Source organism: Hyperoodon ampullatus, assembly GCF_949752795.1.
Source record: "Hyperoodon ampullatus genome assembly, chromosome: 3".
Classification (NCBI taxonomy): domain Eukaryota; kingdom Metazoa; phylum Chordata; class Mammalia; order Artiodactyla; family Ziphiidae; genus Hyperoodon; species Hyperoodon ampullatus.
This window is the reverse complement of record NC_136916.1, coordinates 13,854,084-13,881,332: the sequence shown is the minus strand read 5'-3', so window position 1 is coordinate 13,881,332 and position 27,249 is coordinate 13,854,084. Positions and strand designations below refer to the sequence as shown.

The 27,249-nt window shown below is 37.4% G+C and overlaps 1 protein-coding gene across 2 annotated transcripts in view; it reads left to right on the top strand.

Moving 5' to 3' along the window:
• The window catches only part of MLLT10 (MLLT10 histone lysine methyltransferase DOT1L cofactor), a gene marked incomplete at both ends in the record, with an annotated part of 247,795 nt that extends 221,542 nt beyond the window's left edge, over nucleotides 1-26,253 (top strand). For both annotated transcript variants that reach the window (XM_079698968.1, XM_079698967.1), the window contains 9 exons: nucleotides 11,424-11,541; nucleotides 12,897-12,969; nucleotides 16,021-16,175; nucleotides 18,104-18,292; nucleotides 18,898-18,986; nucleotides 19,122-19,483; nucleotides 20,534-20,630; nucleotides 24,275-24,469; nucleotides 26,209-26,253. In XM_079698968.1, coding sequence (XP_079555094.1) covers nucleotides 11,424-11,541; nucleotides 12,897-12,969; nucleotides 16,021-16,175; nucleotides 18,104-18,292; nucleotides 18,898-18,986; nucleotides 19,122-19,483; nucleotides 20,534-20,630; nucleotides 24,275-24,469; nucleotides 26,209-26,253 — 1,323 coding nt within the window. The remainder of the gene's footprint in view (nucleotides 1-11,423; nucleotides 11,542-12,896; nucleotides 12,970-16,020; nucleotides 16,176-18,103; nucleotides 18,293-18,897; nucleotides 18,987-19,121; nucleotides 19,484-20,533; nucleotides 20,631-24,274; nucleotides 24,470-26,208) is intronic.
• Nucleotides 26,254-27,249: the final 996 nt, after the last annotated feature.

Below are 27,249 nucleotides of genomic sequence, written 5' to 3'. Positions count from 1 at the left end.
GAGTATCTTTTCATGTGTTTGTTAGCAATCTGTATATCTTCTTTGGGGAAATGTCTATTTAGGTCTTCTGCCTATTTTTGGATTGGGTAGTTTGTTTTGTTGATACTGAGCTGCATGAGCTGCTTGTATATTTTGGAGATTAATCCTTTGTCAGTTCCTTCATTTGCAAATGAAAGTAAGTTAGATTATAGGGGAGATAAATGAAATAGGGCTTCCTATAGGAATTTATAAAATATCTCAACCTGTATTGACATGAGTGGAAATAATACACATTTTTACATGATATTCATGGGAGAGCACAGAAGAATATGTTGGCACCAACTGATTCTTTTCAATTTCTGAGTTCCTGATTTTGTCCTAATGATGTAAAATAGTAATTTGGGGGGAGCTTTTATTCCCTCTTTTAAAAGTAGGACTTACAAAGTATGAACCATTTTTGGACTTCTGTGGTTTTAAAAATTCCTTTCATAATTTTAAAATCACAGAAATAATATATGAATATCTGTGGTGTAAATTTTTAAAAACCAGTGAAGGAGAATATAGGATTAAGAGTGAATGATTCTTTTAAGTACTTATATGGTGTTCTTTCTTGTGATAAAGAAGGAATATTTATAATATTATAAATAATGGTGACTATGTTGGTGGTTTTGCATTTATTTATCCTTTTCCTTCATTTTAGATCTGGAACTTGATAGGTGACCTAGTCTACAAGAATGCTCTAAGAGCCAGAGTCAAACCAGAGAAATCATAATTATACAAATAGGATAGTAAATGGGCACAGCTGCGCGCGTGCGCGCACAAACACAAAACATGCACACACGCGTGCACACGCACGCACACACGCACACACACTCACTCCCCATCCCCAACCCCCATGTTTCCTCAAAGGTAATAATTTAAAATTCCTAAAGTGTATATATTTTTTCTTTATTTGGAATTCTTTATAATTTTATTAGTTTCATTTTACCCAATGCCTCTAATAGTCTCAGAGTTTTAAGAAAATTATGACAAAGACAAATGTCTAATTATAAACAACTAGTTTAGTTGTTTGTAAGTTGCTGTAAACTTCTACTTTATGTATGTGTTCATAATTTCTATTGTACGGGCCTTAGAATATATGTACACTTTTCCAGCATTTTCTGTAAGTTGTACATCAGAGCACAGCATTAAGTTATTTTTAAAGTATGTAATGGTGCAGTGCAAACGATCACCATTATAATTAGATCAAGAATTAGAATAAACAACAGTTCAGCACAGAAAAACAATGGCATGGTTAGTGGTATTGTCTTTGAAAATGAAAGTTAACAATTTGGTGAACTTCTCAACCTGACTATTTTAGGAGAGTTTTTCTCTAGCTCATTTCACTAGCCTTGGTGAGGTATAGGCATAATGATAGGGGTTTGGGGTTAGAGAGGGTGAAAGGATAGATGAGAAAATGGCTCTTATTAATAGTTTTATCTCTTTTAATTAAGTGTAACCATATGCTGTTGATAGCTTTATATCCTTGGAAAGAGTCTCACATGAACATTTTCAATGTGCATTTTTCTTTGCTTTCTTTCTAAAAGTCTGTTTTAATTACCCTCTGGTTAATTCCAGGATGAATTAAGCAAAAATCTCATTTCTTCCCATTCATTATGTTTGTGGTTTTGGGGGTTGGCTTTAGGGAGGTGGGTGGGGGAAGTGGTAGTGAAGAGAAATTTATAGCTAGAGGGAAAATTCCACTTAACATATGACTCAGCTGAAGAACAAAGAAATCATAGTTGCAAGTAATCCAGGATTCAGTCCAATTAAAATCTTCACTGTTTATCCTCTTCCCTGTTTCAGTAAGATGGGTCTCTTATAAATATGATCATCCAGTGAGACTCACATGCTGCATGCCGAGACAGCTGCATCTCTGTTTCTGTCCAGCAGTAAACACTTTCTGCCTTCAAGCCGGAGCTTATTTAACCTGGCTTATCTGGTGCTGCTGTAGCAACCATCAGTCTCCAGGCAACTGAGGCAGGTTGACCTCTGAGTTGAACTGAGTGCAGAACTACTTCAGTTTAGCTGCCTTAGACAATAGTTTTGGTGTTGAATGTGCAAAGTGTGAATTTTCTAGGCAATGTGCAAAGGAAGGATACAGAAATATTTAGAATAAATAGAACGTTTAGGTAGAACTCCTAAAATTGTGATGCACTTGGTAATTTAATCTTCTTTCCAAAATGACAGAAGTTTATTTCTGTTTAACTTTCGTATAGGCCTTGTATGTTTTCAGATCATGCAATTCAGTGTGTTTAGATAATCACATCCTACCCTTTTATTTAGAGTTTCTTTATAGGTAGTTGATTTAAAAATGAAGAGAGTAGTGCTATAAGTGTGTAAATTAAAACTATCAATATTTAAAATATAATTATAGAAGCCTTGTTACAATTATTGAGAAAACCATCACACCAGCAAGCAAATGTTTTAAAAAATATAAATCAGAGAATAGAAGTGTTAAATTTGAACGATGTTTTGACTTTCCTCCTTTCCCTCCCAAAAACTTAATGAAAGCAGTAATTTTTAGTGATGGGCTTGGTGCCGGCAGGATAAAAATCCATAGGTCATTCATCTTTCTGGCCTTGGTTTTAAGTAAGATAGACAGGCCTCTTCTTTGGTTTATTTGCTGTCTTAAGGATTGTTCCCAGGCAAGTGGTCAGGGAAGTAAGATCAGGAAGAGCTAATAGAAATTAAAAACTGAAACTAGATTTGTGCCTTTAATGGGGCAAAAAGGAGACACTTGTAAAAATGTGGGGAGACAAAGTCTGATGCTTAGCAGCCCTAATTTGAAAAAAAACTTTAAAAATGTTTGATAACCTAGTTTTATATTGTTTGACGTCAAATCCTTTTGTTTTGTTTGATAAACTTGTTTTTAGGGTACTTATTCCTTCACAGATACCAGCAGTATAGTTACAGTTATAGTTCCTTAACGTTATTGGAAGATACAACTACTGTCCTTGTGATGTTTTAATGATGGGTACTCTGCTCTTGCATCATGGGTAGAGGTATAAATTAGTTTCTATAGGTGTGCTGTTAATGTTTCATTTTGCCTTTCAAATTCCACTGTTTCTTAGTTCCGCATTCATTCTGTTTTGTCTTCGGAAGAATTCTGGTGCTTTTGTTTGAAGGATGATTGCTTTAATAGAGTTTAAGACAGAATGTAATGAAAATAATTGTATTCTAATATGTCTTGCATTCTGAGTTTTGCTTTTGGATACAGTCTTCATGTAGATAATCATGGTTCCTTGTTTACTCTGTGTTACTATTATAAAAATGATACAGGTTTAAAAGTAATTTAATTGAAGGAACTTCTAAGGTTTATTTATGTGATATTTAGTAAATGCAGATAAATTTAAGTATTTTAAAGGTATAATTTAGTGACTAATGTTTTGCAGATTTCTGTGAGACTTTTACTTCAAGTATCTTAACTTTGGTGTGTGTGTTGGGGAGTTGTCTTAGATATAATCCTGATTTCCTTTCAGATGATGGCTGATAGGGCACTTTGATTCTGTTTGGGAAAATGGTTCAGTTTCCCAGGCCGATTCACCTGTCTTTGGAAGAGCTCTGACTTGATTGGTCAGAACGGAAGTTTCATCTATTTTATTTTATTTTACTTTACTTTATTGTTGTATCCTGCTTTTTAATTAATTTATCTATTTTTGGGCTGCATTGGGTCTTGCTGCACACAGGCTTTCTCTAGTTGTGGCGAGCGGGGGCTACTCTCCATTGCGGTGCGCGGGCTTCTCGTTGCGGTGGCTTCTCTTGTTGTGGAGCACGGGCTCTAGGCACGTGGGCTTCAATAGTTGCGGTACGCGGGCTCAGTAGTTGTGGCACACGGGCTTAGTTGCTCCGCAGCATGTGAGATCTTCCTGGACCAGGGCTCGAACTGTGTCCTCTGCATTGGCAGATGGATTCTTAACCGCTGCACCACCAGGGAAGTCCCTGTTTTAAATAATTACATAATGACTTGTAATTTGAAGGAAGTTCACATTCTGAGTAGAATAAGTTTTTATAAGTGCTTTCTAATGTTACTTACTTTTGGATGATGAAGAGGTTAAGTGACATAGATCATGAGCCTCTGTGTTGAGGGGTATCTCTTTGAAAAAACATTCTTAGGAATTTTACTGTGTCTGTTTGTGTGGCACAATACAAAATAGCAGAAATTTGGGTCTGAAATCCTAGATTCCTGGAGCATTGCTGCTCACTAGTGTGTCTGTGGGTAGGTCTTTTACATTTGTGGATGTTGATTTTTTTTTTTTTTCATATGTGTAATGGAATACTTTAAATACCTGTTCTACCTGCAGTACAGGTATATTCTGAAGTTCAAGCGAGAATAAGTACTTTGCAGACCATGAACTACTTTGGAATTAATGGTTATTACACCCATTTAGTCATTTCACATACAGCTGTTGACTAAGGTCTTTTCCATTCTTAAATTATTTCAATAGCCTCTTTAGTCCTAGGGACTTAATTTCCACCCCAAAAGGTAGGAGTTATATTGATTAGATATTGACCAATTAAGAAACCTGCTTAGAATTGGTGGTTATTCTGCACAGTCCTGTTGCTCAATCATGAGTGTTCATTGATGGTTTAACTACAATTTAATCCCTCCCACTACTTTATAAACTCAATTGTGGGGCATTTCAGCATTAGCCTAAACAATGGTTTTGAATACGTTAAGCTCCTAACAATTAGGGAGCAGTTTGGGGCATTGAATAAAGTGGAATGATGCAATTGAACCTGACAGCTTTAACAGTCAGCCTACTCATGGGACCTGAAAGTTGTTCACACATGGTTTCTTCTCTCATCGCATGCTGAGTATTAAAGCCCGGTGGTGGTAGCTGACACAGAAATGGGTCTGTTATCAGGATACATTTTAGAGTACAAAGTTAGGATTGAGTTGGAGAATATATGAAACTTTCTATTGTCCTCCAGTTTTTCTTTAAAACTTTTCTAGTCAAACAAATTGTGTATAAATTGTCATTAAAATATTTGAATCCTTACATTATATTTGCTGTATTGCAATGTTATTATAGAATATATAGATTAAAATATCATTGCATAATGAGACAGTACCATCTAATTTTTCTTAGGGAAATGTTTTACTGTGAAATATAGCCATGTTTATATCAGAATATAATTGGCAAATTATGTTCTTTAACGAAGTTAATGGCAAAGATAGAAACCATAATAGCTTATGAAAAAAAGTTTTAAATAACAAGGTAAAGTTTGAGTGCTTGCCATCTGCCACCCATTCTTCTCAGCCCTAACTTCTCAGCAGTAACTCAAGTCTCACAGTACTCTTAGGAGGAAGGTACTATTTCTATCTCCATTTTTACAGTTGGAAATTGAAGATAGAGAGCTTTATTGCCTCACCCAAGGTGAGATAGTTTGTCTTATGGCCGATATAGTGATAATAAAAAGTTTTTTCTTGTAAGAGTATGGATGAAGTAGGAATTTTTAAAAATAATACTGTTTAGTGAGCTGACAGTATTTCAGAAGAACGCATATTTAAATCATGTGTCAGCGTTGGAAAGTTTGAAGAAGAAGCTACTGTGTTTTAGAGCTTGTTTGAATCATTTGACTTTAATGTTTATTGACAGGTTAATTGTGCATTTAAAAAGTGCTTGTTATGACCTCTTCCTATATGACTGAAGCATGAAGTTTCATACTCACCTCTAGATGATGCATTGCTATGATACTTTCCAAAGGTGAAATTTTGATAGGTACTGTTCTTTCAAACCTAATTTTTCTTCTTTATACTTTATTTTTCTGCCTTTACCAACATTAGAGAGGAAAAAAAAATCTACCAAAACAATACCCACTTTTAAGTCTGATACTCAGATAATTGAGTAGATTTAGCCTGATTTTTTTCCTCTCTACTACTAACTCCTTTAGAATGAGCCAAGTGCCTAGGAATTTGGTAGACTTACTTCACTCTACAACTAGAACTCTTTCAAAACTTCTCAGTGGTCATAAGGAGACATTTGAAATGTAAGAGGTGAACTATTAATGGGAAAATTCAAGCTGAAATATAATTTTAATCTTGTTAATATTTTAATAGGGTATGTCAGTCTACTTAGGAAACACTAAATTTCTCTGATTTATTTTGAGTTTCACTACTGCCTTGGTGTAGGGACTTACATATCTTTCTAGATGCTTAACATAGTAAGTTATTCTAAATTTGCTAAGGGTATTCTTTGACTCAGGTACTAAGCATATTTTGCTTCATCGTGACTTAGATTTACCTCAGTAATTATTCAGTTTATTTTTACTTTACTTGGCTTTGGGTCCATCTTGTAAAATAATTATTACACTTAATGAGACTTTTACTAGGGTATTAGAATAGATATAACATCTTGCGTGGAAGTGGTTCCTTCAATTATTAGTCTTGGGGAGGGAAAAAAGAACCTGTCTAAGGTATCATATATTTGGAAGTGAAAGCAGAAGTTTATTAAGGCAATATGAACTTATAATTTCATAAAATATTTAAATCTTGATCTAAAACCTGTTTTTACATTTTGAGTAGATGACTTCATTTCATCAGGACACTATAAAGCCAAGTAACCAGTTTTTTGGCAGTCATATTCTTTTTTTTTTTTTTAACATCTTTATTGGAGTATAATTGCTTTACAAGTGGTGTGTTAGTTTCTGCTGTATAACAAAGTGAATCAGCTATATGTATACATATACCCCATATCCCCTCCCTCTTGTGTCTCCCTCCCACCCTCCCTATCCCGCCCCTCTAGGTGGACACAAAGCACCGAGCTGATCTCCCTGTGCTATGCGGCTGCTTCCCACTAGCTATCTATTTTACATTTGGTAGTGTATATATGTCCATGCCATTCTCTCACTTTGTCCCAGCTTACCCTTCCCCCTCCCTGCGTCCTCATGTCCATTCTCTACGCCTGTGTCTTTATACCTGTCCTGCTCCTAGGTCCATCAGAACCATTTTTTTTTAGATTCACATATATGTGCTAGCATACGGTATTTGTTTTTCTCCTTCTGATCCACTTCACTCTGTATGACAGACTCTAGGTCTATCCACCTCACTACAGATAATTTCATTTCTTTTTATGGCTGAGTAATATTCCACTGCATATATGTGCCACATCTTCTTTATCCATTCATCTGTTGATGGACACTTACATATTTTTATTTTGTTTAAGCTTCTTATTTTGAAATAATTTTTGGGTGTATAGAAAAGTTGCAAAACCAGTACAGAGTTGATGTGTATTGCGGATACCTTCACTCAGCCTCCCCAGTGTTTAACAACTCATACTCTTTATAGTGCCAATAGGCCTGAGAACATATTTGCCCACAGTAGACATTCTCTTTCCTGGGGCAAGATAGGATTGAAATAAGGTATGTACTTCCTTTCAAACACAATTGCCAGTTTTTGGGGGTTTTTTAAATTGAAGTCTAGTTGATTTACAATGTTGTGTTAATTTCAGGTGTACAGCAAAGTGATTCAGTTATACGTACATATATTTCTTTTTTTTTTTCAGATTCTTTTCCCTTATAGGTTATTACGAAATACTGAGTAGAGTTCCCTGTGCCATACAGCGTGTCCTTGTTGGTTGTCTGTTTTATATATAGTCGTGTGTACATGTTGATCCCAAACTCCTAAGTTATCCCTCTGCCCGTTGCCCTTTCCTCTTTGGTAACCATAAGCTTGTTTTCCATGTTTGTGGATATATTTCTGTTTTGTATATAAGTTCATCTGTATCTCTCTCTCTCTCTTTTTTTTTTTTTTTTAAATTCCACATGTGAGCCATATGATATGATATTTTTCTTTGTCTGGCTTACTTCACTTAGTATGATAATCTCTCAGTGCATCCATGTTGCTGCAAATGGCATTATTTCACTCTTTTTTAAGGCTTAGTAGTAGTCCATTGTATATATGTACCACATCTCCTTTATCCATTCATCTGTCAGTGGATATTTAGGTTGTTTCCATGTCTTGGCTAGTGTAAATAGTGCTGCTATGAACATTGCGGTGCATGTATCTTTTCGAACTATGGTTTTCTCGGGATGTATGCCCAGGAGTGGGATTGCTGGATCATATGGTAGCTCTGTTTTTAGTTTTTTAAGGATCCTCCATACTGTTCTCCATAGTGGCTGCACCAATTTACATGCCCACCAGCAGTGTAGGAGGGTTCCTTTTTCTCCACACCATCTCCAGCAATAACAACTGCCAGTTTTTATACCAGGTCTTCTGAAGCAGACCTATGGTACATTAGTAATTTGCTTTCACTGCACTTTAAAAATCCATGTTCAAAGTGTGCTTTGGAGAACTGTGTTTATATTGTTTCCCTTATTCCTTGTTCCAGATTCCTTTTATATAAAAGCTTTCAGTGCCCTTTATGCTTCATAACTAGCTTCTTTAGGTTCCCATGGACTTTCATGAATCTTAGTGCTTTCACTTATTAGTAATGAAGGTTTTTGAGTCTACAAAATGCCAGTCATTATGTGTGTACTCTCCTCATAAGTTGTGTGTCTCTTCCCTGCTCTCTCTCTTATCCTTCTTTATTGCTACTAAGTTGAAGAATCTTTTTACTAAAATGTTGGGAGTTTCTTGGTCCTAAGGTGCCTACAGAGTTATCAAGAGTTTCCAGCAGTAACCATTGTAAATATCATTTCAGAAGTGTTGGCCAAGCAGTGTCAGACATTTGTGGAATCTTTGGTAGCTCATGTTACCAGCTTAAAATGATGGTAATGACTTGAGTTTTAATGTGGAGTGCTTTAGATGTTTTCATATACCACAAAACCCTACATGGTAAAATTAGTAATTTATTTTCATCTCTCTTGGAAATTTCTTGTTTAGATAAATACAGTAATTTTTAAAAGACAAAACCAGATAATTTTTAAGCATTCAGAAAATTTGGGAAATTTATCATTCAGGTTAATGAAGAATGTATTTCTAATTTATTTTATTATTTTATTATTAATTTTACCTTTTCCTGCCATCTTTATAAAATACATCTTTCCTGCTTTGGAATTATGCAAACGATGATTGATTCTCTTCCTGTTGATAGTCATTATGGAAATCAGTTATGGTGTGCTGCCTTGCGTTTTGATCCGTTAGTGTAGTGGGCGTAGTGTGTGATTCGGAAAGTAAGATGATTTGGAGACTACATCAAGAAATTTGAAGCTAACAAGGATAAATATAAAGCTCCTGACAGAAGGAAACCTTCCTGAAAGAGAATAGGATCTTTGATTCTTTTCAAGAGACTAAGGCAGCTCATAAAACTGATTATTGGAACTAGAAATGCAGTTCAACTGGTATGATAATAGTTTTGATTCAGCCAGTGGATGAGTACACAAACACGAGAGTCAAAGGATCGGGTGCCGGTGCAGAGGCCCCTCCTGTCCGTGTACTCAGAGCACAGCCCCACCGGCAGTCGGGAATGCACTCATTCTTGCTCGTATTTTTCTCTCCTCTCTTGCTGTCAGCTGTTACTTCTTGCTGCCAACAAAATGTCTCAAGATATTACTTTTTCTTCCTCTTTCTAATTAATTTTCCACTTCTAATCTGTTATATGCTTAGTTGATCTTTTTAGAATTGTGTCTAGAGTAAGTAAATTGGCTCTGCAAAGAGCATTTTTAAGTGTGAGGTGCCCAAGATTTTAAACTGGGTTACTGGTAACATCTGATCTTTCTGTGTGTCTCTTTGGATTTTTCTTGTTCTAAGTTATTTTATAAGTACCCAAGATTCCCAAGTAGTTAACTTCTGGAGAGGTTAAAAAAAAGTCTTCCTGTATTTCCATTTTTGACTCATATTTTTTATATTCTATACATGGTAAGTGTCTAGTGTGATCTTTAGGTTAAAGTGCTGACTTAGCTTTTGCCAAGGGCTAATTGATTGTTAAACAGTACTATATAATCCAAACTACTGACTTTGTATACATATCTTTAATAAGAGGAAAAATGAAGGCCAGAAATTGACCAGTTGAACTTAGACATTACAGTGTGAACTATGAAATATACCCTTTGAAACAATGGAAAGCAAGGACAGGATTCTACATCACGGGGACTATTACTGTGAATTGTAAAGTCCAACTTTTATGCTTAGTAAGTTGGCTAGAGGCTGAATGTTAATGTCAGGGTCTGAGTCTTTCCAGAAACACAGTTTATTCTCTTGTTTATATTTTGCTTGTTGTCACTATTATGTTGTCTTGGTCTCCTTTGTGCAGTTAAACATGTCAAAATGTCCCACATCTTTTGTTCTGCTGTTATTCAGCTGCTTTATATTAAAAACGCCTCAGTTCTTTTAAACTGTTTTCCAGAATTTTCTTTTGCAATAACTACGCAATGATTTTGTTTTTATGAAAGGTTAAGTTTGATTTCATTCATGGAAAAGAAAAAGAAATCTACTTTGAAATTCGTGGTTCTGTTAAGCCTGAAAAGTATTTCAGGCTAGTAATAGCCTTCTGTGAGTTAACAGTGTTTTGTGTACACGAGATTTGCTTCTAAAATGCCACATTTTTAAGGTTATAATATTCTTGGAAAGTGGGAGAAAGTATTCACATCAAAGAAGGCATTTTTATTACTTTGGATTACGCAAGACTTTGGCTAGCCTCCTTAGCTTCATCTGTTTAAGGGTTCATTTTCGCTTGTTTGGCACAAGTCCCAGTGGAGGCCTTCAGAATTGTGGTTAGCAACATGAATGAATCACAAACTGTGGACTAGCTCTTCAGTTCGTAGAGCTGGCTTACTGCCAAAAAGACAGTGCCTTATATGGGGTCAGGGCAAAGCTGTGATTCGTTGAGCCCTGCATTGTATAGAAAACATACTTGTGATGCCTGTTTGCTTTCTTTTAAAATAAAAACAAAACAAAACAGAAAAAGCAGCAGGCTTCCAAGTCTATCAGAATAGGAAGTAACAAAATAGTGTGCAGGTTTTACTAATGACAGAATTAAGCAATAGAAATATGGCTCTGTGCAGTTAAAATACTAAAGGTAGAAGTTGGACCTTTTGACCTCCTCAGCCCGTCTGTGAGGTAAGAGATTGAAACATTTGTTAGACATCTGTTGTCTCCCTGCCCTTATTTTGTAAATGGTTTAATAAGATTAAATAACTAGTCATATGTTCACATGGTTACCATGCCACTGGTTTTGGTATCGAATAGGTACTTTGAAATTAAAGCATGAATAGTTAACTTTGTGCCAATTCTTTTTCTTTCTCTCTCTCACTTTTTTTTTAAAATTTAGAGTTATGTAACTTTTCAGAAACTGGAATATTGGAATGGTAAAACAACAATGAAATTTGCTCCTCAGAAAGTCAGAAATTTTTGCTTATATTCTTAGGTTGGAGAAAATAGTTGTTACTAGGTCTATTAGGAGGAAAAGTATTAAGATATTTTTAAGTATAATTCATTTGTCTTTGTAATTCTTTTCATTTAGGCAAATACTCTAGCTGGATCTTCTCTTAGTCAGGCATCATCTCATATATATGGCAATAGATTAAATCCAAATTCATCAATGGCAGCTCTTATAGCTCAGTCTGAAAATAATCAAACAGGTAAGATTTCAAGAATTTTTAAACTCTGAAATTCTGTTCCCTTTCCCCAATGTAATTTTTACCCACTTCAGGTCATTTCATTTGAAAGGTCTAAAGGTGTGGTTAATAAGTAAAATCTAAAGGGTGGGGGGGGATTGTGCCCCTCCCTTTTTAAATCAAAAGAATCACAGTTGGAAGTAAATAGTATGCTGTGCTGCAAAACAGTGATGTGCTTTTTTACTGTCTGAAATGTAAATGTTTAAGCAGAGCCATCAGCAGGCAGGAATGCTAGTGTCTCCTGTGACTTTTGTGATTGATGTGTTCAGTGCTCAGTTCTGTGCAATGAAAGTAACATAACACTGGGCTTTTCTGTGAATAGCCTCAATCTTTATTTGCATAATTCATGAAATTGCATTACACAAACTTGGTAAAAAAAATCCTGTTAGAGAATTTCTACAGTGTTTAGTAATCCTGTGAATTTTTACCAGTTGACATTTTGTAGCATTTGCCTCTTGTACTGTTTTAATGAGCCACTGGATTTGCTTTGTCTCATTCCATCCTTAAGGATTTGTTGACATGTCCAAGTAGTCATGCCTGTTTGGGGGAAGGGAATGGGTTTAGCAGTTCACCAAGAATGGATCAGTCATGTCTTTACACTTTAAGGGTCAGAGGTTACCTGACTCAGAATAAGGGGAGGACAACCTTAAAGAGGCCAGATAGGATGATTTTATAAGGAACTAACTGTAGGGGAAATACAAGTTATTTTTCAAGCAGAGATATTCGGTGTTACCTAAGGAATATTTTGAAGAAATTAATTTCTTTTTCCTTTTAAATACAGAATTCTGTATTCCTACTTGTTATTGTCCATTTGGATATTTAGTGTTATGTGAAATGATCCATGTAATAGATACACTTTTAGTTTTGGTGTGTAGCTCTATGTAATACATATGCATTTTGTGACTTGTCTTGGAATGCAAAGTGTTAAAATATACAAAGCATAAGGATTTGCTGTGATAAGCATACAGATTAGCTGTCCACAGCTGTGATTCATTACTTTAACCGTAGAAATTAAAAGTGGCTGAGGGGAGGGTACTGCAAATGGAAACCACGCTTCTGTGCTGTAAAATTGAAAGGAATGAAAGAACGAACATAATCCATGGCCTTCTCCACCCACAAAAAAACGTGTAGGGACAACGCCTTACATGCCACAGTTCAGCAATTCTAAACTAGCAACATACTAGATCTTCTACTTTCATAATAACTGCAAAGATAGTGGTAAAGGTTTTATGTATGTTTTAGAAAAAATCAGGGCCAGAGCTTAAAACCTGTTATCTAGTGAGAGTCACTTTATCAGCTGTGAAATATTTACACTGCAGATCAAGAACTCGGAGACAATAGCCGCAGCCTTGGTGGCAGAGGAAGCTCACCCAGAGGGAGTCTCTCACCAAGGTAAGTGTTATTTGCACTGCAAAGTATCGGCAAAGGAAACATTTCGCGATTTGGAAACTTCTTTAACTCATATCAGCAGAGCATACATTTGTGAGGCTATAAAAGCATTCTATAGATAAGAAGCATGTCTGGACAGTCAAGAAAAATGATTCTCAATTGACTTGAATATTAATTTAAACACATGGCTAGATTTGTAAGCTTTGTAAAAGATAACACCTTTTCTTGGATTTCTAATCAATTTCAGCTCTCTTGTATATTTAGCTCCTGGTATTATTAACGTATTAATTTGGGTAATTCTTTTTGGTTATAAAATAGTCTTAAAAGTCTCTTAGGGCTTCCCTGGTGGTGCAGTGGTTAAGAATCTGCCTACCAATGCAGGGGGGACACGGGTTTGATCCCTGGCCCGGGAAGATCCCACATGCCGCGGAGCAGCTGAGCCCATGTGCCACGACTACTGAAACCCCTGCGCCTAGAGCCCGTGCTCTGCAACAAGAGAAGCCACTGCAGTGAGCAGCCCTGCACCGCAAAGAAGAGTAGCCCCCGCTCGCCGCAACTAGAGAAAGCCCACACACAGCAACAAAGAGCCAACGCAGCCAAAAATAAAAACAAAACAAACAAACAAAAAAAAGTCTCTTAAAGCTGCAGACTCCAGACTTTCAACTTTGGGTTCCAGTTTTAGCTCTGTTGTGGGCAATGCACTTAACCCTTTAGTCTCTAGTTGCTAATTCAGTAAATGAAGTTCTTGTGGCTCATCTCTAAAATCCCTCTAGTTCTTAAAATTGTCTGAAGCAAAGTATAGCAAATATGTTACATTGTTCTGTGAAATTATCTTAGATATTATATGAAAGAGTTCAGGTACCATTTATTAATATGTAATATATAAGGTTATTCCTACGAATAGCACATTAGGCTATCTTTTTATTAACTTTATTCCACTCAACTCCTATACCTTTTTCTAGTTTGTTTTCTCTCTGTTCTCTAATTTTGTAAACTGCCTCAAGCATAGTATTAGATTGGGTGAGAATGGAGCAGAAGGAGGAAGAAGCCCATTCAAGAATCTTTTTCAACTGTGGAAAGTTTAAAATTCTATTAAAAATAAAATTTTTTCTGCCATGGCTACCATGAATATCACTGTTGTTGTGTTGCTAATATATATGGGAATGTCTGTTAAGGAGCATCTTTAACGTTAGAGAGATTAGTCCAGTAACCTCTAATTTTGCTATTTTCTAGTGCTGCATCAGTAGTGCCTTTTTTTCTAATCCCTGAGTGAACTAAAGGTAGTATTGTTTTTCCTAATTGAACTCTGCAGAAAATTAAATATTCTTCTTTTGAAACTAGGAATCTGAAGTACAATTGTAACATCATCTGACCAATCTATAATTTATGCTGTGTTACTTCTGTACTGTTTTATTATTTTTTTTCCAAAGAAGAAAGTTAATGGATTTTTTTGCTCATATGTTTAGTGGAGGAAGCATCTCTGTGTTCTCCTTTTATTTATTTATTTTTTAAAATTAATTAATTTAGTGTTGGCTGCGTTGGGTCTTCGTTGCTGTGCGCAGGCTTTCTCTTGTTGTGGTAAGCAGGGGCTACTCTTCTTTGCAGTGCATGGGCTTATCATTGCGGCGGCTTTTCTTGTTGCGGAGCACGGGCTCTAGGCGCGCGGGCTTCAGTAGTTGCAGCGCGTGGGCTCAGTTGCTCTGTGGTATGTGGGATCTTCCTGGACCAGGGCTCAAACCCATGTCCCCTGCATTTGGCAGGCGAATTCTTAACCACTGCGCCACCAGAGAAGTCCCTGTGTTCTCCTTTTAAACTTAAAATATCATGCAAGCTACCTAGAAATTATTCAGGATTCCTTACTGCAATTTTGCATTGTGCAGTTCTTCGTGTTTCATTAGCTAAATGGTATTTAACACAAAAAAATGGCACTAAATTACTTTAGCACATATTTCCAGCTGTATATTATTCTTTAAAAATCAGCCTGAAATATAATGGCCTAAATTATCCTGGCAATAATATACTATTTGGAAAGGGATGGGCAGCTGTATGTAGCATGTGATGTTTACATGTGGAATAAAAAGCCTCATTTGTTTAACTTCTAATTTAAAGAGATTTTTGTAGAGATGCATATCAGGGATGCGGCCAAGCACTCTCAGGCTGTGGGAAGACCTGAGCTGTAGCCCAGCTCTGTCACTTACTAGCGGCGTGTCTTTGGACAAGTCACTAAAGCCCCATCTTGTTTCCTCAGATAGAAATGGAGCCAGTAAGGCAGGTTTTGACTTCTCACTAGGTTGTTGTGAAGTTAACTGGGTGGAAACACTTCAGAAACTCTAAAGCCCTTTACTAATTTATTATATTTTTATGGAGGCTGGAGACCAGAAATGGCCACATTTACTTATTTAAAACAAAAAGTGGATGAGAGAACATAGCATGTTCATCTTAATATAAGTGGTACTTGTTTTGGAAGAGGTGATTAAGTTGTTATCATTTGAAGTACAGATCTAAGACGTTTTAGAAAAAATTTGTATAAGGGGCTCAAATAAAAATGTCTCTGGTCTGGATAATGTTCTCTAATTCTGAAAACACTTGAAACTAAGTATTTTTGAATTTATAACAAAATACTCCTTCAAGATTGTTTAAAAATTCTTTTTACTGATATTTGAGATTTTGTGGTTATGAATTAAAATGCTCTCTACTTTATTATAATCGTACAGTGTAAGTCTTTTCTAGTCCTGTCTTTCTCCCTTTTGTCTTATAAAGTTGCATCAAGTTCTTTTACAGCCTATTCCAGAGATTATTAGTGGTGTGTTTATATTTTCTAGTGGTTTTTAATTATCGAGCATGGCCAGCTGTTCCCTTGACTTTTACCATTTGGGGAGGAAGGATGGTAATTACTAAATTTTAGGGTAGGTTATGGTTTTATCGTTCTAACATAGGCAGCCTGGTGTTAGAAAACTTGTACAGGAGAAGGCTCAGCCTAAGGTGAGAAATGTGAATGTGCTTCCTTCAAAGGGTCCTTCTTCTGTTTAACCTGAGGATTAATGTTTCCAACAGGTCCCCTGTAAGTAGCTTACAGATCCGCTATGATCAACCAGGCAACAGCAGTTTGGAAAACCTGCCCCCGGTAGCAGCCAGCATAGAGCAGCTTCTGGAGAGGCAGTGGAGTGAAGGACAGCAGTTTCTACTAGAACAGGGCACTCCTAGTGACAGTAAGTATTGTCTTCTTGTCTTGAAAGAAAGGTCAGTAGATGGATGGGTGGACGGATGCGCAGAGAGGTGGATAGATGTTGAAGTCACACCATCGAGAACAGCATTGAAATTATGATACGTCTTACATAATATGGTGAGAAAGTGTAATGTAGTGGCTCAGTAGAACAAATGCTGCAGGTTTACTGCTTGGACTTGAATTTTGTTTTTACCTGTTACTAACAGTGTGATCTTAGGCAAGTTCCTTAATGTCATTGTGCTTTTAGATTTCCATTTGTAGAATGGGAATAATAATGTACTTATATCATAGTATTGTTTTGAGGGTTAAATGACATAGAATATATGAAGAACGTTGCCTGGCTCATGGAATTCACTGGTTTTTGTTACTTTTTATAATTATTAAAATATTGGTACATTGTTTCTCCATTGTACTTTGTTCTAATCAATTTTTAAGTTTTACTAAAATACGAGTTATAGCTCTTTTAGCTTAGTTGTTTGAATCAAACTTGCTCACCTTTGGAGAATTTATTTTAAAAAATGTGTATAGTCAAGTATGGCCAACTCTCTTGATTTTACAATTTGGGTGAGAAAGGAGAATAATTACTAAATTATATATATAACTTATATATATTATCTATATCATTTACTTGCTAAATTATGTAATATATATTACATATACATATTTAGTATCTTTACAATTTTAACTGTTAAGGAGAGCCATGGGTGAAAAATGTCAAACACAAAAACTGTTACTACAGATACTGTTAACTAGAGAAGTGGCCTAATGTTAAGGATATATGTATCTGGGGGAAATAATAGGTGTTTTGGTTTGGTTTTTATAATCATTTTGGGGGTGGGAGGTATAAGCTTTTGCTGCTTTATTTTTTTAAAACAAAACAAAATATTTTGCTTATTGTTACACACGTGCCATAAATTGGTATTTTTATGAATGGCGCTCTGACAAAAAATGCTAATTGTGAGGAAATTCATGCCGGGATAATCCTTTGAACATGATAGCTGGAGGACAGGTTTAGCTTAGTCTTACTGCATCTCATTTGGGTACACTAAGGGTTATTTGTGGGATCTTGAAGAGGAGGGATAAAAGTTAAATCCTTGGGAAATGACCGTATGTGTCTGTACCAGTAGAATTGTGTGTTTTCAAGGCCCTGAGGGCATGTTAAACAAATACAACTTTTTAATACATAGAACTTTTAAAGTGTCCATCACCGCAGCATCACACAGGCCTCTCTCTCTGCTGTGTCGAGAGGTCTGAGAGCTGTGGCAGGAACGGAAACGGTATTTGAGGTGGTGAGGCAGGAGAGACGCTGAGCCTGTGTGCAGATGACGCGCCTTCCCTCGGAGCCGGGAGTGGGGCTGCGGTGCACACACACTGCTCTCTGCTGGGCGAGTGTGGATCCACAGGCCTAGCGGCTGGGCTTCCTAGTCCTGTGTCAGGTGGCTTGCTTAACTCAACCAAGCAGCAAACAAATACTTGTGCTCTTTATTTGTGGCGAAGGATATTGGTGTGATTCTTTGCCCTTTGAAATATGATTTTAATGAAAAATCATGGCGAGCACTTTGAATTTTTAATTAGGTTTTTATTTTGATGAAAATAAAGTGTTCTCATGATTTTTCTTTGAGAATGGAAATTACCTGAACTAGGTTGGGTTTTTTTGGTATGTGGCGACAAAGTTTCCACATGGTATATCTAGGAACAGTATCCCTTTATGCTTACATAGGTACAAATATATTATGGTATATTTATATCTACATATAAATTTAGGAATAGAACCTAGTCACTTAGAAATGCTTTATAGAATTTCTGCTTTTCTATTTTAATTTATTTCTAAAGTTATTGACACTTAAGTCCATAAAATACCTAGTCCTGTGTATGAAATTCTTTATTAAACACCATTCAAATGTCTGCTAGTTTTAGGAATGCTGAAGTCATTACACCAACTTCAAGTAGAAAATCGAAGATTAGAAGAACAGATTAAAAACTTGACTGCCAAAAAGGAACGCCTTCAATTATTGAATGCACAGCTCTCAGTGCCTTTTCCAACAATAACAACAAATCCCAGCCCATCTCATCAAATGCATGCATTTTCAGCACAGAATGGTAAGTATGACTTTATTGTGGATCTAAGGAAAGCAGGATGGACTTCCATTATCTTTTTCATAATAACTGAATAATGACTGGTCACCAGTTATATGCAGATGTAGAAAAGGAATGATAAATTATTTTCTACGAGCGTAAAGAATCCTGTTCATGTAGAGAACAAACGTATGGACACCAAGGGGGGAAAGTGGTGGTGGGGGCGGGTGGTGGGATGAATTGGGAGATTGGGATTGACGTATATACACTAATATGTATAAAATAGATAACTAATAAGAACCTGCTGTATAAAAAAATAAAAAATAAAATTCAAAAATTCAAAAAAAAAGAATCCTGTTCAGTGTTCAATTTGAATTTGCTCCAACTTCTTTAGTACAGAATTTTATGGTAAAATTTAAATATGTAACGATCTCTTCATTGATTTAAAGCCATGATATTCAGTAGAGATAAAGATTTTTTTTCATTCAAATTGGTCTTAAGAATACCAAGGCTTAATATTTAAGTGTTTTTAATGCGGGCTTCAGGGTAAGCTTTTTTAGACAAGCCTTTAATCTTACACATAACGTAATTTAACAGGTAAATAGGTTTCTTTGTCTTTTTTAATCTAGCTCCTACTACTGATTCCTTGAACAGCAGTAAGAGCCCTCATCTAGGAAACAGCTTTCTACCTGATAATTCTCTTCCTGTATTAAATCAGGTAATTTGGGTGTGGTTAGTTTCATTTGTGTGTTTCACTTATGAACAGTAGTATATCACATTAGATGGTTTAACATTATTTTAAACAGTTCTGCTGTATTGTTTACAACTTAGTTTCTATTCTTTCTTACGTTAGGACTTAACCTCCAGTGGACAAAGCACCAGCAGCTCATCGGCTCTTTCTACTCCACCTCCTGCTGGGCAGAGTCCAGCTCAGCAGGGCTCAGGCCTTAGTGGAGTTCAGCAAGTCAATGGTGTGACAGTGGGGGCACTGGCTAGTGGAATGCAGACTGTAACATCCACCATTCCTGCCGTGCCTGGAGTGGGTGGAATAATTGGAGCTTTGCCAGGTAACCAACTGGCAATTAATGGCATTGTAGGAGCTTTAAATGGGGTTATGCAGACCCCTGTCACAATATCCCAGAACCCTACCCCGCTCACCCACACAACTGTACCACCTAATGCAGCACATCCAATGCCAGCTACACTGACTAACAGGTAAGAAACTTACTTCACTACCTTTTGGGTTTTTTAGTGCAACATGGTACCAGTGCTGTCCATACTGTAGATTGGGATTTTTAAATGTGTTCCTTGTTAGATGTACTCTAAGAAATTAAAAGCCACCAAACTTAATATATTATACCAAGAGCCATTTATTTTTGACACTTAAGTAATTCAGGTTAAAACAAAATTAAATCGCCTTTCGTAACAAAGCATTAAGTATATTCTATACTGAAAATTTCAGTTTTGATCGGTGATGTGTGCTTTAAATGCTAATTTTTCTTATCCCCATGTATATTGCCTTCATGTGTCATAAATCCTGAAGAAAAGTAATATTATAATGAAGATCACATATGAATGTTGGTTTCTTAAAATTCAGCTATGTAATTTTGTTAGCTTTGTTGTCAAAGATTTTGATATAAGATGAAGGTCAAATATTTATCTTGAATTTCCAGGGAGTGAGACTCGCTGTTTCACTGTAGTGGAATTTCATTTGAATGGCAAAGCCATGTTGTTATTGCACATACTTTTGAGGAATAAATCATTTTAAATGTATTTGCAATGGATAGTAGTAAACTGTTTCTTCTGGCTCTCTTTTCATTGGTGCTTAATTTTACCGACCATTGGGACTGTAAAAAAAAGTTTAGGTCAAATCAATTAGTAGTATGTTTGGATTCTTTCTTTGTTTTAAATATGTGTCACTTAGTGTGGGTTAAATTATCCTTGAATGATTAAAAATAAAGTATTACATGTTCTGTTATAAACACATGTAAATTTTTATTCCATAAAACAACTGACTGCCTGCTTGGTTTACAGTATAAAGGGAAACAAAACATTTACTGACAATGTGAATTCTTGTTTACCTGTATATGTGCAGAGAGAGGGAAAGAGAGATAAAAGAAATTTGTACATCATTGTTTTCAAAAAATATTATGGTTAGAAACTTGTTAAGTTATTAAACATCAACTTGAAACAGTTGTTCATTTTACATTAAAAAAACCGTTAAAAGGTATACAGTAGAAAGTAAGAATTTTCATCGTTTTTCAGTGCCTCAGGACTAGGATTACTTTCTGACCAGCAAAGACAAATATTTCTTCATCAACAGCAATTCCAGCAGTTGTTAAATTCGCAACAGCTCACACCAGTAAGTTCTTCCTTTTGATAATACTTGATCTTTATTAGGAGCAAGTGATCCAAGCTATAATAACTATTCAGCATAGGTATAGATTGCCCACTTTGTGAAATGACATTGTGGTGTAGTCTGTGATACCTGCAGTGACATTTTATTGATTCATCGACAAATACTAGAACGTGGTCTATGCAACTCTGGTAGACTCTGTATTTTCATGGAGCTTCATTATGATAGGGGTGATGGATGATAAATATATACACACTTTTTGGTAGTGATGAGTACTGCGAAGGAAAATGAAGCAGGATAAGGATTGGATAACAGTCGGATGAGAGCCATCTTAGATAGGATGGTCCAGCCTCTGAGTAGGTGACTTTTGAGCACACACCTGAATAAAAGTTGAAGGAGCATGACTTTCTGACATGGGGGGGATGTGGTGGAAGAGAACATTCACTCAAGGTGGAGGGACCAGGGCCTGTGAGCCGTGTGACTGGACTGGTGTGGAGGAGAGCAGTCAGACGGGTGGGCGTGGGCTGCAAGCTTGTGGGCTGCCTTGTTTGGCTCTCCATGGCGTGGAATTTAGATTTACCTTAAGTGTGATGGAAAGCCACCGGTGATTTTTTTTTTTTTAAAACCTTTCTTTGTGGAAATACACATTCAAGTGTACCAGAAGTAGAGAGTATGGTATACCGGTTGCCTAGCTTTAATAAAATTATCCCAGTTAAAAAACTCTTTTTTCGTATGTCCTCATTTTTCCTTTCAGAATTTTAAAGAATTAATTGTAGGGTTTTTGTTTGTTTGTTATTTGTTTTGGCCACGTAGCATGGCATGCAGGATCTTAGTTCCCTGACCAGGGATCGAACCCGCGCCACCCGCAGTGGAAGCTCGAAGTCTTAACCACTGGACTGCCAAGGAAGTCCTGTAATTGTCGGGCTTTGAACACAATAGTGACATGACATACAGTGATGTTTAGATTCACGGGATTCGCTGAAGTCAGTAGGGAATGAAATCTAATGTCTCAGGACTGAGCCCTGGGCACCCTGGAGGAGGAGAGTAATCTAGTCAAGGGTCTAGGGAAAAAGTGGCCAGTGGGTTAGCACAGAGAGTGGTGGCCTAGTTCCATGTGAAGAAACATTTCAAGAAAAGGAGGACTCAGCTGTGTAGAATGCTTCTGGTGAGACAAGTAAGAACTGCCCGTTGGATTTGGGTGTCTAGAGCTTTTTGAGAACGTGGTTTTGCTGAGAAGTGAAAAGCTTCACTGAGTGGTTGGAAAGAAAATAGGAGAGGAAGCGAAGATGGGGTACAGGCAACTCAAGATGTTTTACTGTAAAGAGCAGAGAAATGAATCGGCAGCTAGCATTAGAAAGACGTGGTCTAAGGGGGGTAGTTTCTAATCATTTTGAAAATGACAGCATATGTGTATGTTGATGGGGAATTTTGTGGTGCAGAGAGAGGAGGGATAACGCCAGGGCAGCAGAGCTCTTCAGGAGAGAGCAGCTTCCCCTGTGATAAGAGGGAGGCAGAGAGGCTGTCGGTGGGTGGGTTTTATGACAGGAGGTTTAGGAAACCCACTTCTAATGTTTGTAGTTTTTAAATGGGAATTATAAGTAAAGTCATCAGCTGAGGGGGATAGGGATATTGTAGTTAGAGGAGAGAAAGAAGGTGTGGAACAGATATCTTGGAGGAGGGGAGAGAACTAAGGCAGATGTGGGAGGGTGTGTCTAGCACACCTCACTGCTAGGAGAACACCCATTTAATTAACTTTGGGGTTTCAGCCTTTGTAACTTCTTTCTAAAATACATCTACCTACCTACTTTCTTGCTTTAGTCAAAAATGTATTGAAAATGTCTGTTTTACAATTCTGGATCATTGTCACCGTCACTGTTCTAACAGTGGTATAAGGATAGAGTCTATATAAATTCCTAAACGCTTACACTAAAATGTAATCTTGTTTTCTTATCTCTTGCCTCATCTTAATATGAAGTTCTGGAATTCAGTTTATTTGGGGTTCTTCCTGTTAATCCAGATTTTACTCTAATAACAGCACATTTAGGTGTCTCGTTTCTGGAACGTGGTTGATCAAGGAATTTTTAGCACAAATTATTACCCAGAGACCATGAAGACTGAGTGGATTAGACTTGACGTTTCCTTTGCAGCCAAGGTTGTGGCGTGAGGTTTGTTTATTTACAAGCATCCAACTTCACGTAGTCAGGAATGGTACTGTGAGGCACCTCCCTCCTCCCACCTTAAGGGAAACTCTTGCTCGACCTCTTCCTGACCCTCCTCCCGACCAGCTGCTGCCCCATGCTCAGCCCTGTCCATTTCTGCCTGGCATCTTCCCTGACCTGGTAACGGTTTCTGCCCACTGGAAGCACTTTCTTCCCTTAGCTCCCAGGATACCACATTATCTTGGTTTTCTTCCTACCTAACTGGTTCTTCCTTTTTCGCTTCCTTTTCTGGGTCCTGCTCTTCTCCTCAGCCCCACTCATTTCAGAGCATCCTAGAATTCAGGATCTCCTCCAGCCGCAAAGCTTTAAATACTGTCTGTGCTGATACCGACGTCTCCAGCCCGGGCCGCTCTCTGGAATTTCAAGCTCCCATATCCACTGCTTACTTAGTTGCCACCACTTGGCTCTCTTAACAAATGGTGCATAATGTGTCCAGACGGAACTGCTGACCCTCCACATGGCTGCCCCACCTCAGCTGATGCACCTCCATCCTTCCAGCTGCTCAAGCCGTTATTCCTTCACCCCTCTCTTTTTCTGACACCTCACATTGAATCCATCAAGAATCCTAGGTCAGGTTGTGTCGCTCCTCTGTTCAGAGCCTTCCTTTGCCTTCCCGCGTTACTTTGAGAAAAACCAGAGCTCTCGGCCGACACTCCAGGCCCTTGTCCTTCTCTGGCCCCCTTCCTGCTCACTGCTCTCCGGCCCAGTCTCCTTGCTCGTCCTGGGTGTGCCATGGGGCCCCTCGGCACTGGCTAGCACTCTCTCTGCCTGGAACCCCCCCCCGCACGCCCCCCCATATCCACGTAGAGAATTCCCTCGTCTCCTCGTGTCTGTGTCCGAGTGAGAACCACCCTGACCCCCGCCCCCGCTGTCCTCTCTCTTACACTCCTGTTCCCCCCAACCCTGGGCAGTAATCATTTCCTAACATTTCTTCACCCCAGAACAGTGCCTGGCACATCATAGTAAGCGCTCAGGGGTGCTTGCTGGAAGGCATGGTCTCATAACCGCATCAAGAAAGCACTCTTTCTGTTGGCATGAATGAGAACTTTAAAAGTTATTTTAAGTTCCCAGAATTATGGGAGGGGTTTCACCATGCAGTGCATTCTAAAGCCAAACGCAGGTCACGTGGCTGCTCTGAGTTGCCGTTCTCCTTGATTGTCATGGGCAACCTCATATGAATAGGGGTCCCCTACGTTTGTTTGCCCCGTTTTGAAAATAAAGCCATTCCCTGATGATACTGACATTTTACAGTAGATGGTTGTTATCTAGTGCAGTGTGTTCTTCCAGATGAGACTCTTGTTGTCGTTCTTAGTAGTATGACTTTGCTGTCACTTGAATACCTAATATCAGAGCAAAGAAGAGAGAAAGCAGGCTGTCCTGACTGCCGGGTCTGCACTGGGACTCACCCTCTCCTGCATGTTCTTACCTAAGGAGCAGCACCAGGCCCTTCTCTATCAGCTGGTGCAGCAGCACCACCAGCCTGATCTCCAGCAGCTGCAGATCCCGGCACCCACGCAGATGCCCATCAACAACCTGCTCGCAGGCACGCAGGCGCCTCCGCTTCATCCAGCCACCACCAACCCGTTCCTCACCATCCATGGCGATAATGCAAGTCAGAAGGTAACAGTAAGTGTCTGTGCTTTGTTACAGCTAGTAAAATACCAAAACGAATTTTACTGATTAATCAGAGATGACTGTCCAGCCCCTCTCTTCCTCCCCACCCCCCTTAAAATATATTATCCCCCTGATAATTTCTTCTTAAAACCAGTTGTTTCAGCACCTGGATATTGTAAACACAAAGGACCTAAGCCAATTTATGTATCCTCTAAGTATATCAGTTTGAATTTGCACATAAGGTTGGAAGACTGTTTTATAATTCAGCAATTTTTCAAAATGAAAATGTGTTTTAGTATGATAAGTGGTATTGGACAGTCCAATCAGAAGATAGTAGTTGGTGTTTTGAGAATCTTTGTTTAACTAATTTGTTTAATTATAGAAATAGTCTAGATAATTTAGGAATATTTTTATTATTTTGCTCAGACATGCTAAAATTGAATTACATTTATAATAAAATTAATATATAAACTTTAGGGCAATCCAGTTATTCTACCTGATAGAAAGTAAATCATAATCACATTTGTAATGAAATTTAAATTCTTTATTAATCTCATGTAAGTGATAGCATCTTACCCTTTCAATGTACAAGTTAAGATAAATAAAAATGGGTGCAGGAACAGTATACTATACGTATAGTAGCACACATTTTAAGGCTGTTTCTTTCTATTAATTCTCCCCTTCAATCAGGTCTACTTTACTGGAGTATAAATGTTTCCCCTAAATTCCAGTTCAGGGCAGAACCCTGTTAGAGGAAGGATATTGGGATATAGAATGGAGACTGGACATCAGGAAAAGGAAGAAGGGAAAGAATGAGGTGGGAGACTTGGCAAAAAATGGTGTTAAAAGTCACAATGTTTGCTCTTTCCCATTACTTTAAAGTTTGCTCTTTACTGTGCTTTTAGTTTTCAAAAACTTTAGTTTGTATTTAGTAACAAGAATTGGTTCACAATATAGAATTATTGGTTTTCATTAACTCTTCAATGCTTTTTGTTTGCCCCACTGTTCCTCTGATTTCCTGACTGTGAATACTGTCGTTATCACAAACCTAGTTTTGCAGACGTGGAAAATTTCATTGATTCTGTATTAAATTTATAATTTTTTTTAACCGTTTTTTCCTAAGTTTTTTCTTGTGTTAAAAAAATTATACAGTATGAAATGTATTTTTAATGGAAAATCACAATAGTAAACACTATAAAATAAACAATATTAATTAATGTAGAAAAGCAAGGCTGGGAAATAATATTTATGAGTATCCTGCTATGTGGCAGCCATCTTTGTTAGATACAATAGTATACGTGGTTCCAATCTTTAAAATATTAATAGGCTGTAACCCCATTTTTTAAATAGGGAGATTCAAAGAGGTTAAAGCTCAAAGGACACATAGCACATGTGGGATCAGAACCCATGACTTTCTTAGTTCATTTTCCACACTACTGTGTTACTACTTCTGTGGAAAAGTCAATCTGGGGGGATGGTTTCTACGTTCATTCCTTATGAATCCTCCCTCAGAGGGGCACTTCTGTCTTTGTGTACTGCTGAATTTAATATAAAGCAACTAAATGTTCAGCAGTAAATTCATGTCTTTATATTATGCTGACAAGTAGCCATGCTGACTTTTAGAAAAAAAGGAGTAACCGTATATATGACCTTTTATCTCAGTTATAATTTCAAGTAAGAGGATATTATCTCAAGTGGGGGCCAAAAATTCATTTAGCTAATGCATCTTATTTTGTTTGTTTTAACTGCAGAGACTTAGTGATAAAACTGGGCCTGTTGCTCAAGAAAAAAGTTGACACTTGAGAAACATCTAGAAATGGACTATCCTGCTATTCTAGCACTTCATCTGGCTGCTGTTGCGGTCCCCTTACTACACCTATGAAGAAATGCAACAAGAAACCAGCTGCACGACAAAGGATTAATTGCCCCAAGAGCATTCTTGTAAGGCTTTGATTGATTTTCTTGTTGCTTTGTTGCACTGAAATGGAATTCCCATATCCCCCACCCCCACCCACATTTTTTGAATTTTGAAAGAAAATTAAATAGCTAACTTTTGTCATTGAAGTAATTTACATGCAATGAGTTTATCAGCCTAAGAGAAATTTAATATAGTTGGTGTACAACTAATTTTGTTATAAATTGGAGAGATGAATAGCAAAACTAAAGACTTGTTCCATTTTTAAACCATTTGATTTTAATGTAAAAGTTGGAACATGAAATACGATCTTTTGTTTGGGTTACAGTTATGCTTGCTCTGTGAGTCAAAACAAATTTCAAGGAACTGTCTAATTTCTTCTACTGGAGTTGTATTGGTTAAATATTACAAATAAATAGGTCATCCACTTGGACTTGGCAATCTTTATTATAAAAATTTCCTTTCTAATGGGATTTGGCCAATTTTGGTAATCAAGTTAGGATGGTAAATGTCTGCTTCTGCTAAAGGTAATTTTCTTTTGCTAAATGCTTTTTCTTTAGTGTTAAGACCTACTCATATTTTAAAGAAAGCTTGAGTTCAGTGATTTCTAAGGCTGCTGAGGGAACCAGCTCAATTCAAAGTGAAAGAGGGGCCACTCTGAAACTGCTGGTAGGGTTTGGCCTGAATCAAGTGCCTGTTAGTACCTGCCTTGTGCTGAAGTGGCTCTGGACAGCTGAGCCTGCGCTCTCAGTCCTTGGGAGTACTAAGGACAGTCGGTGTTGCACCAGCAGCCTTCCCCATGGTTCTGCCTTTACTAAGAACTTTCTATGCCACTGTAGCTAGCTCAGGCAAAACTATTACCTGGGTATTTATCCAC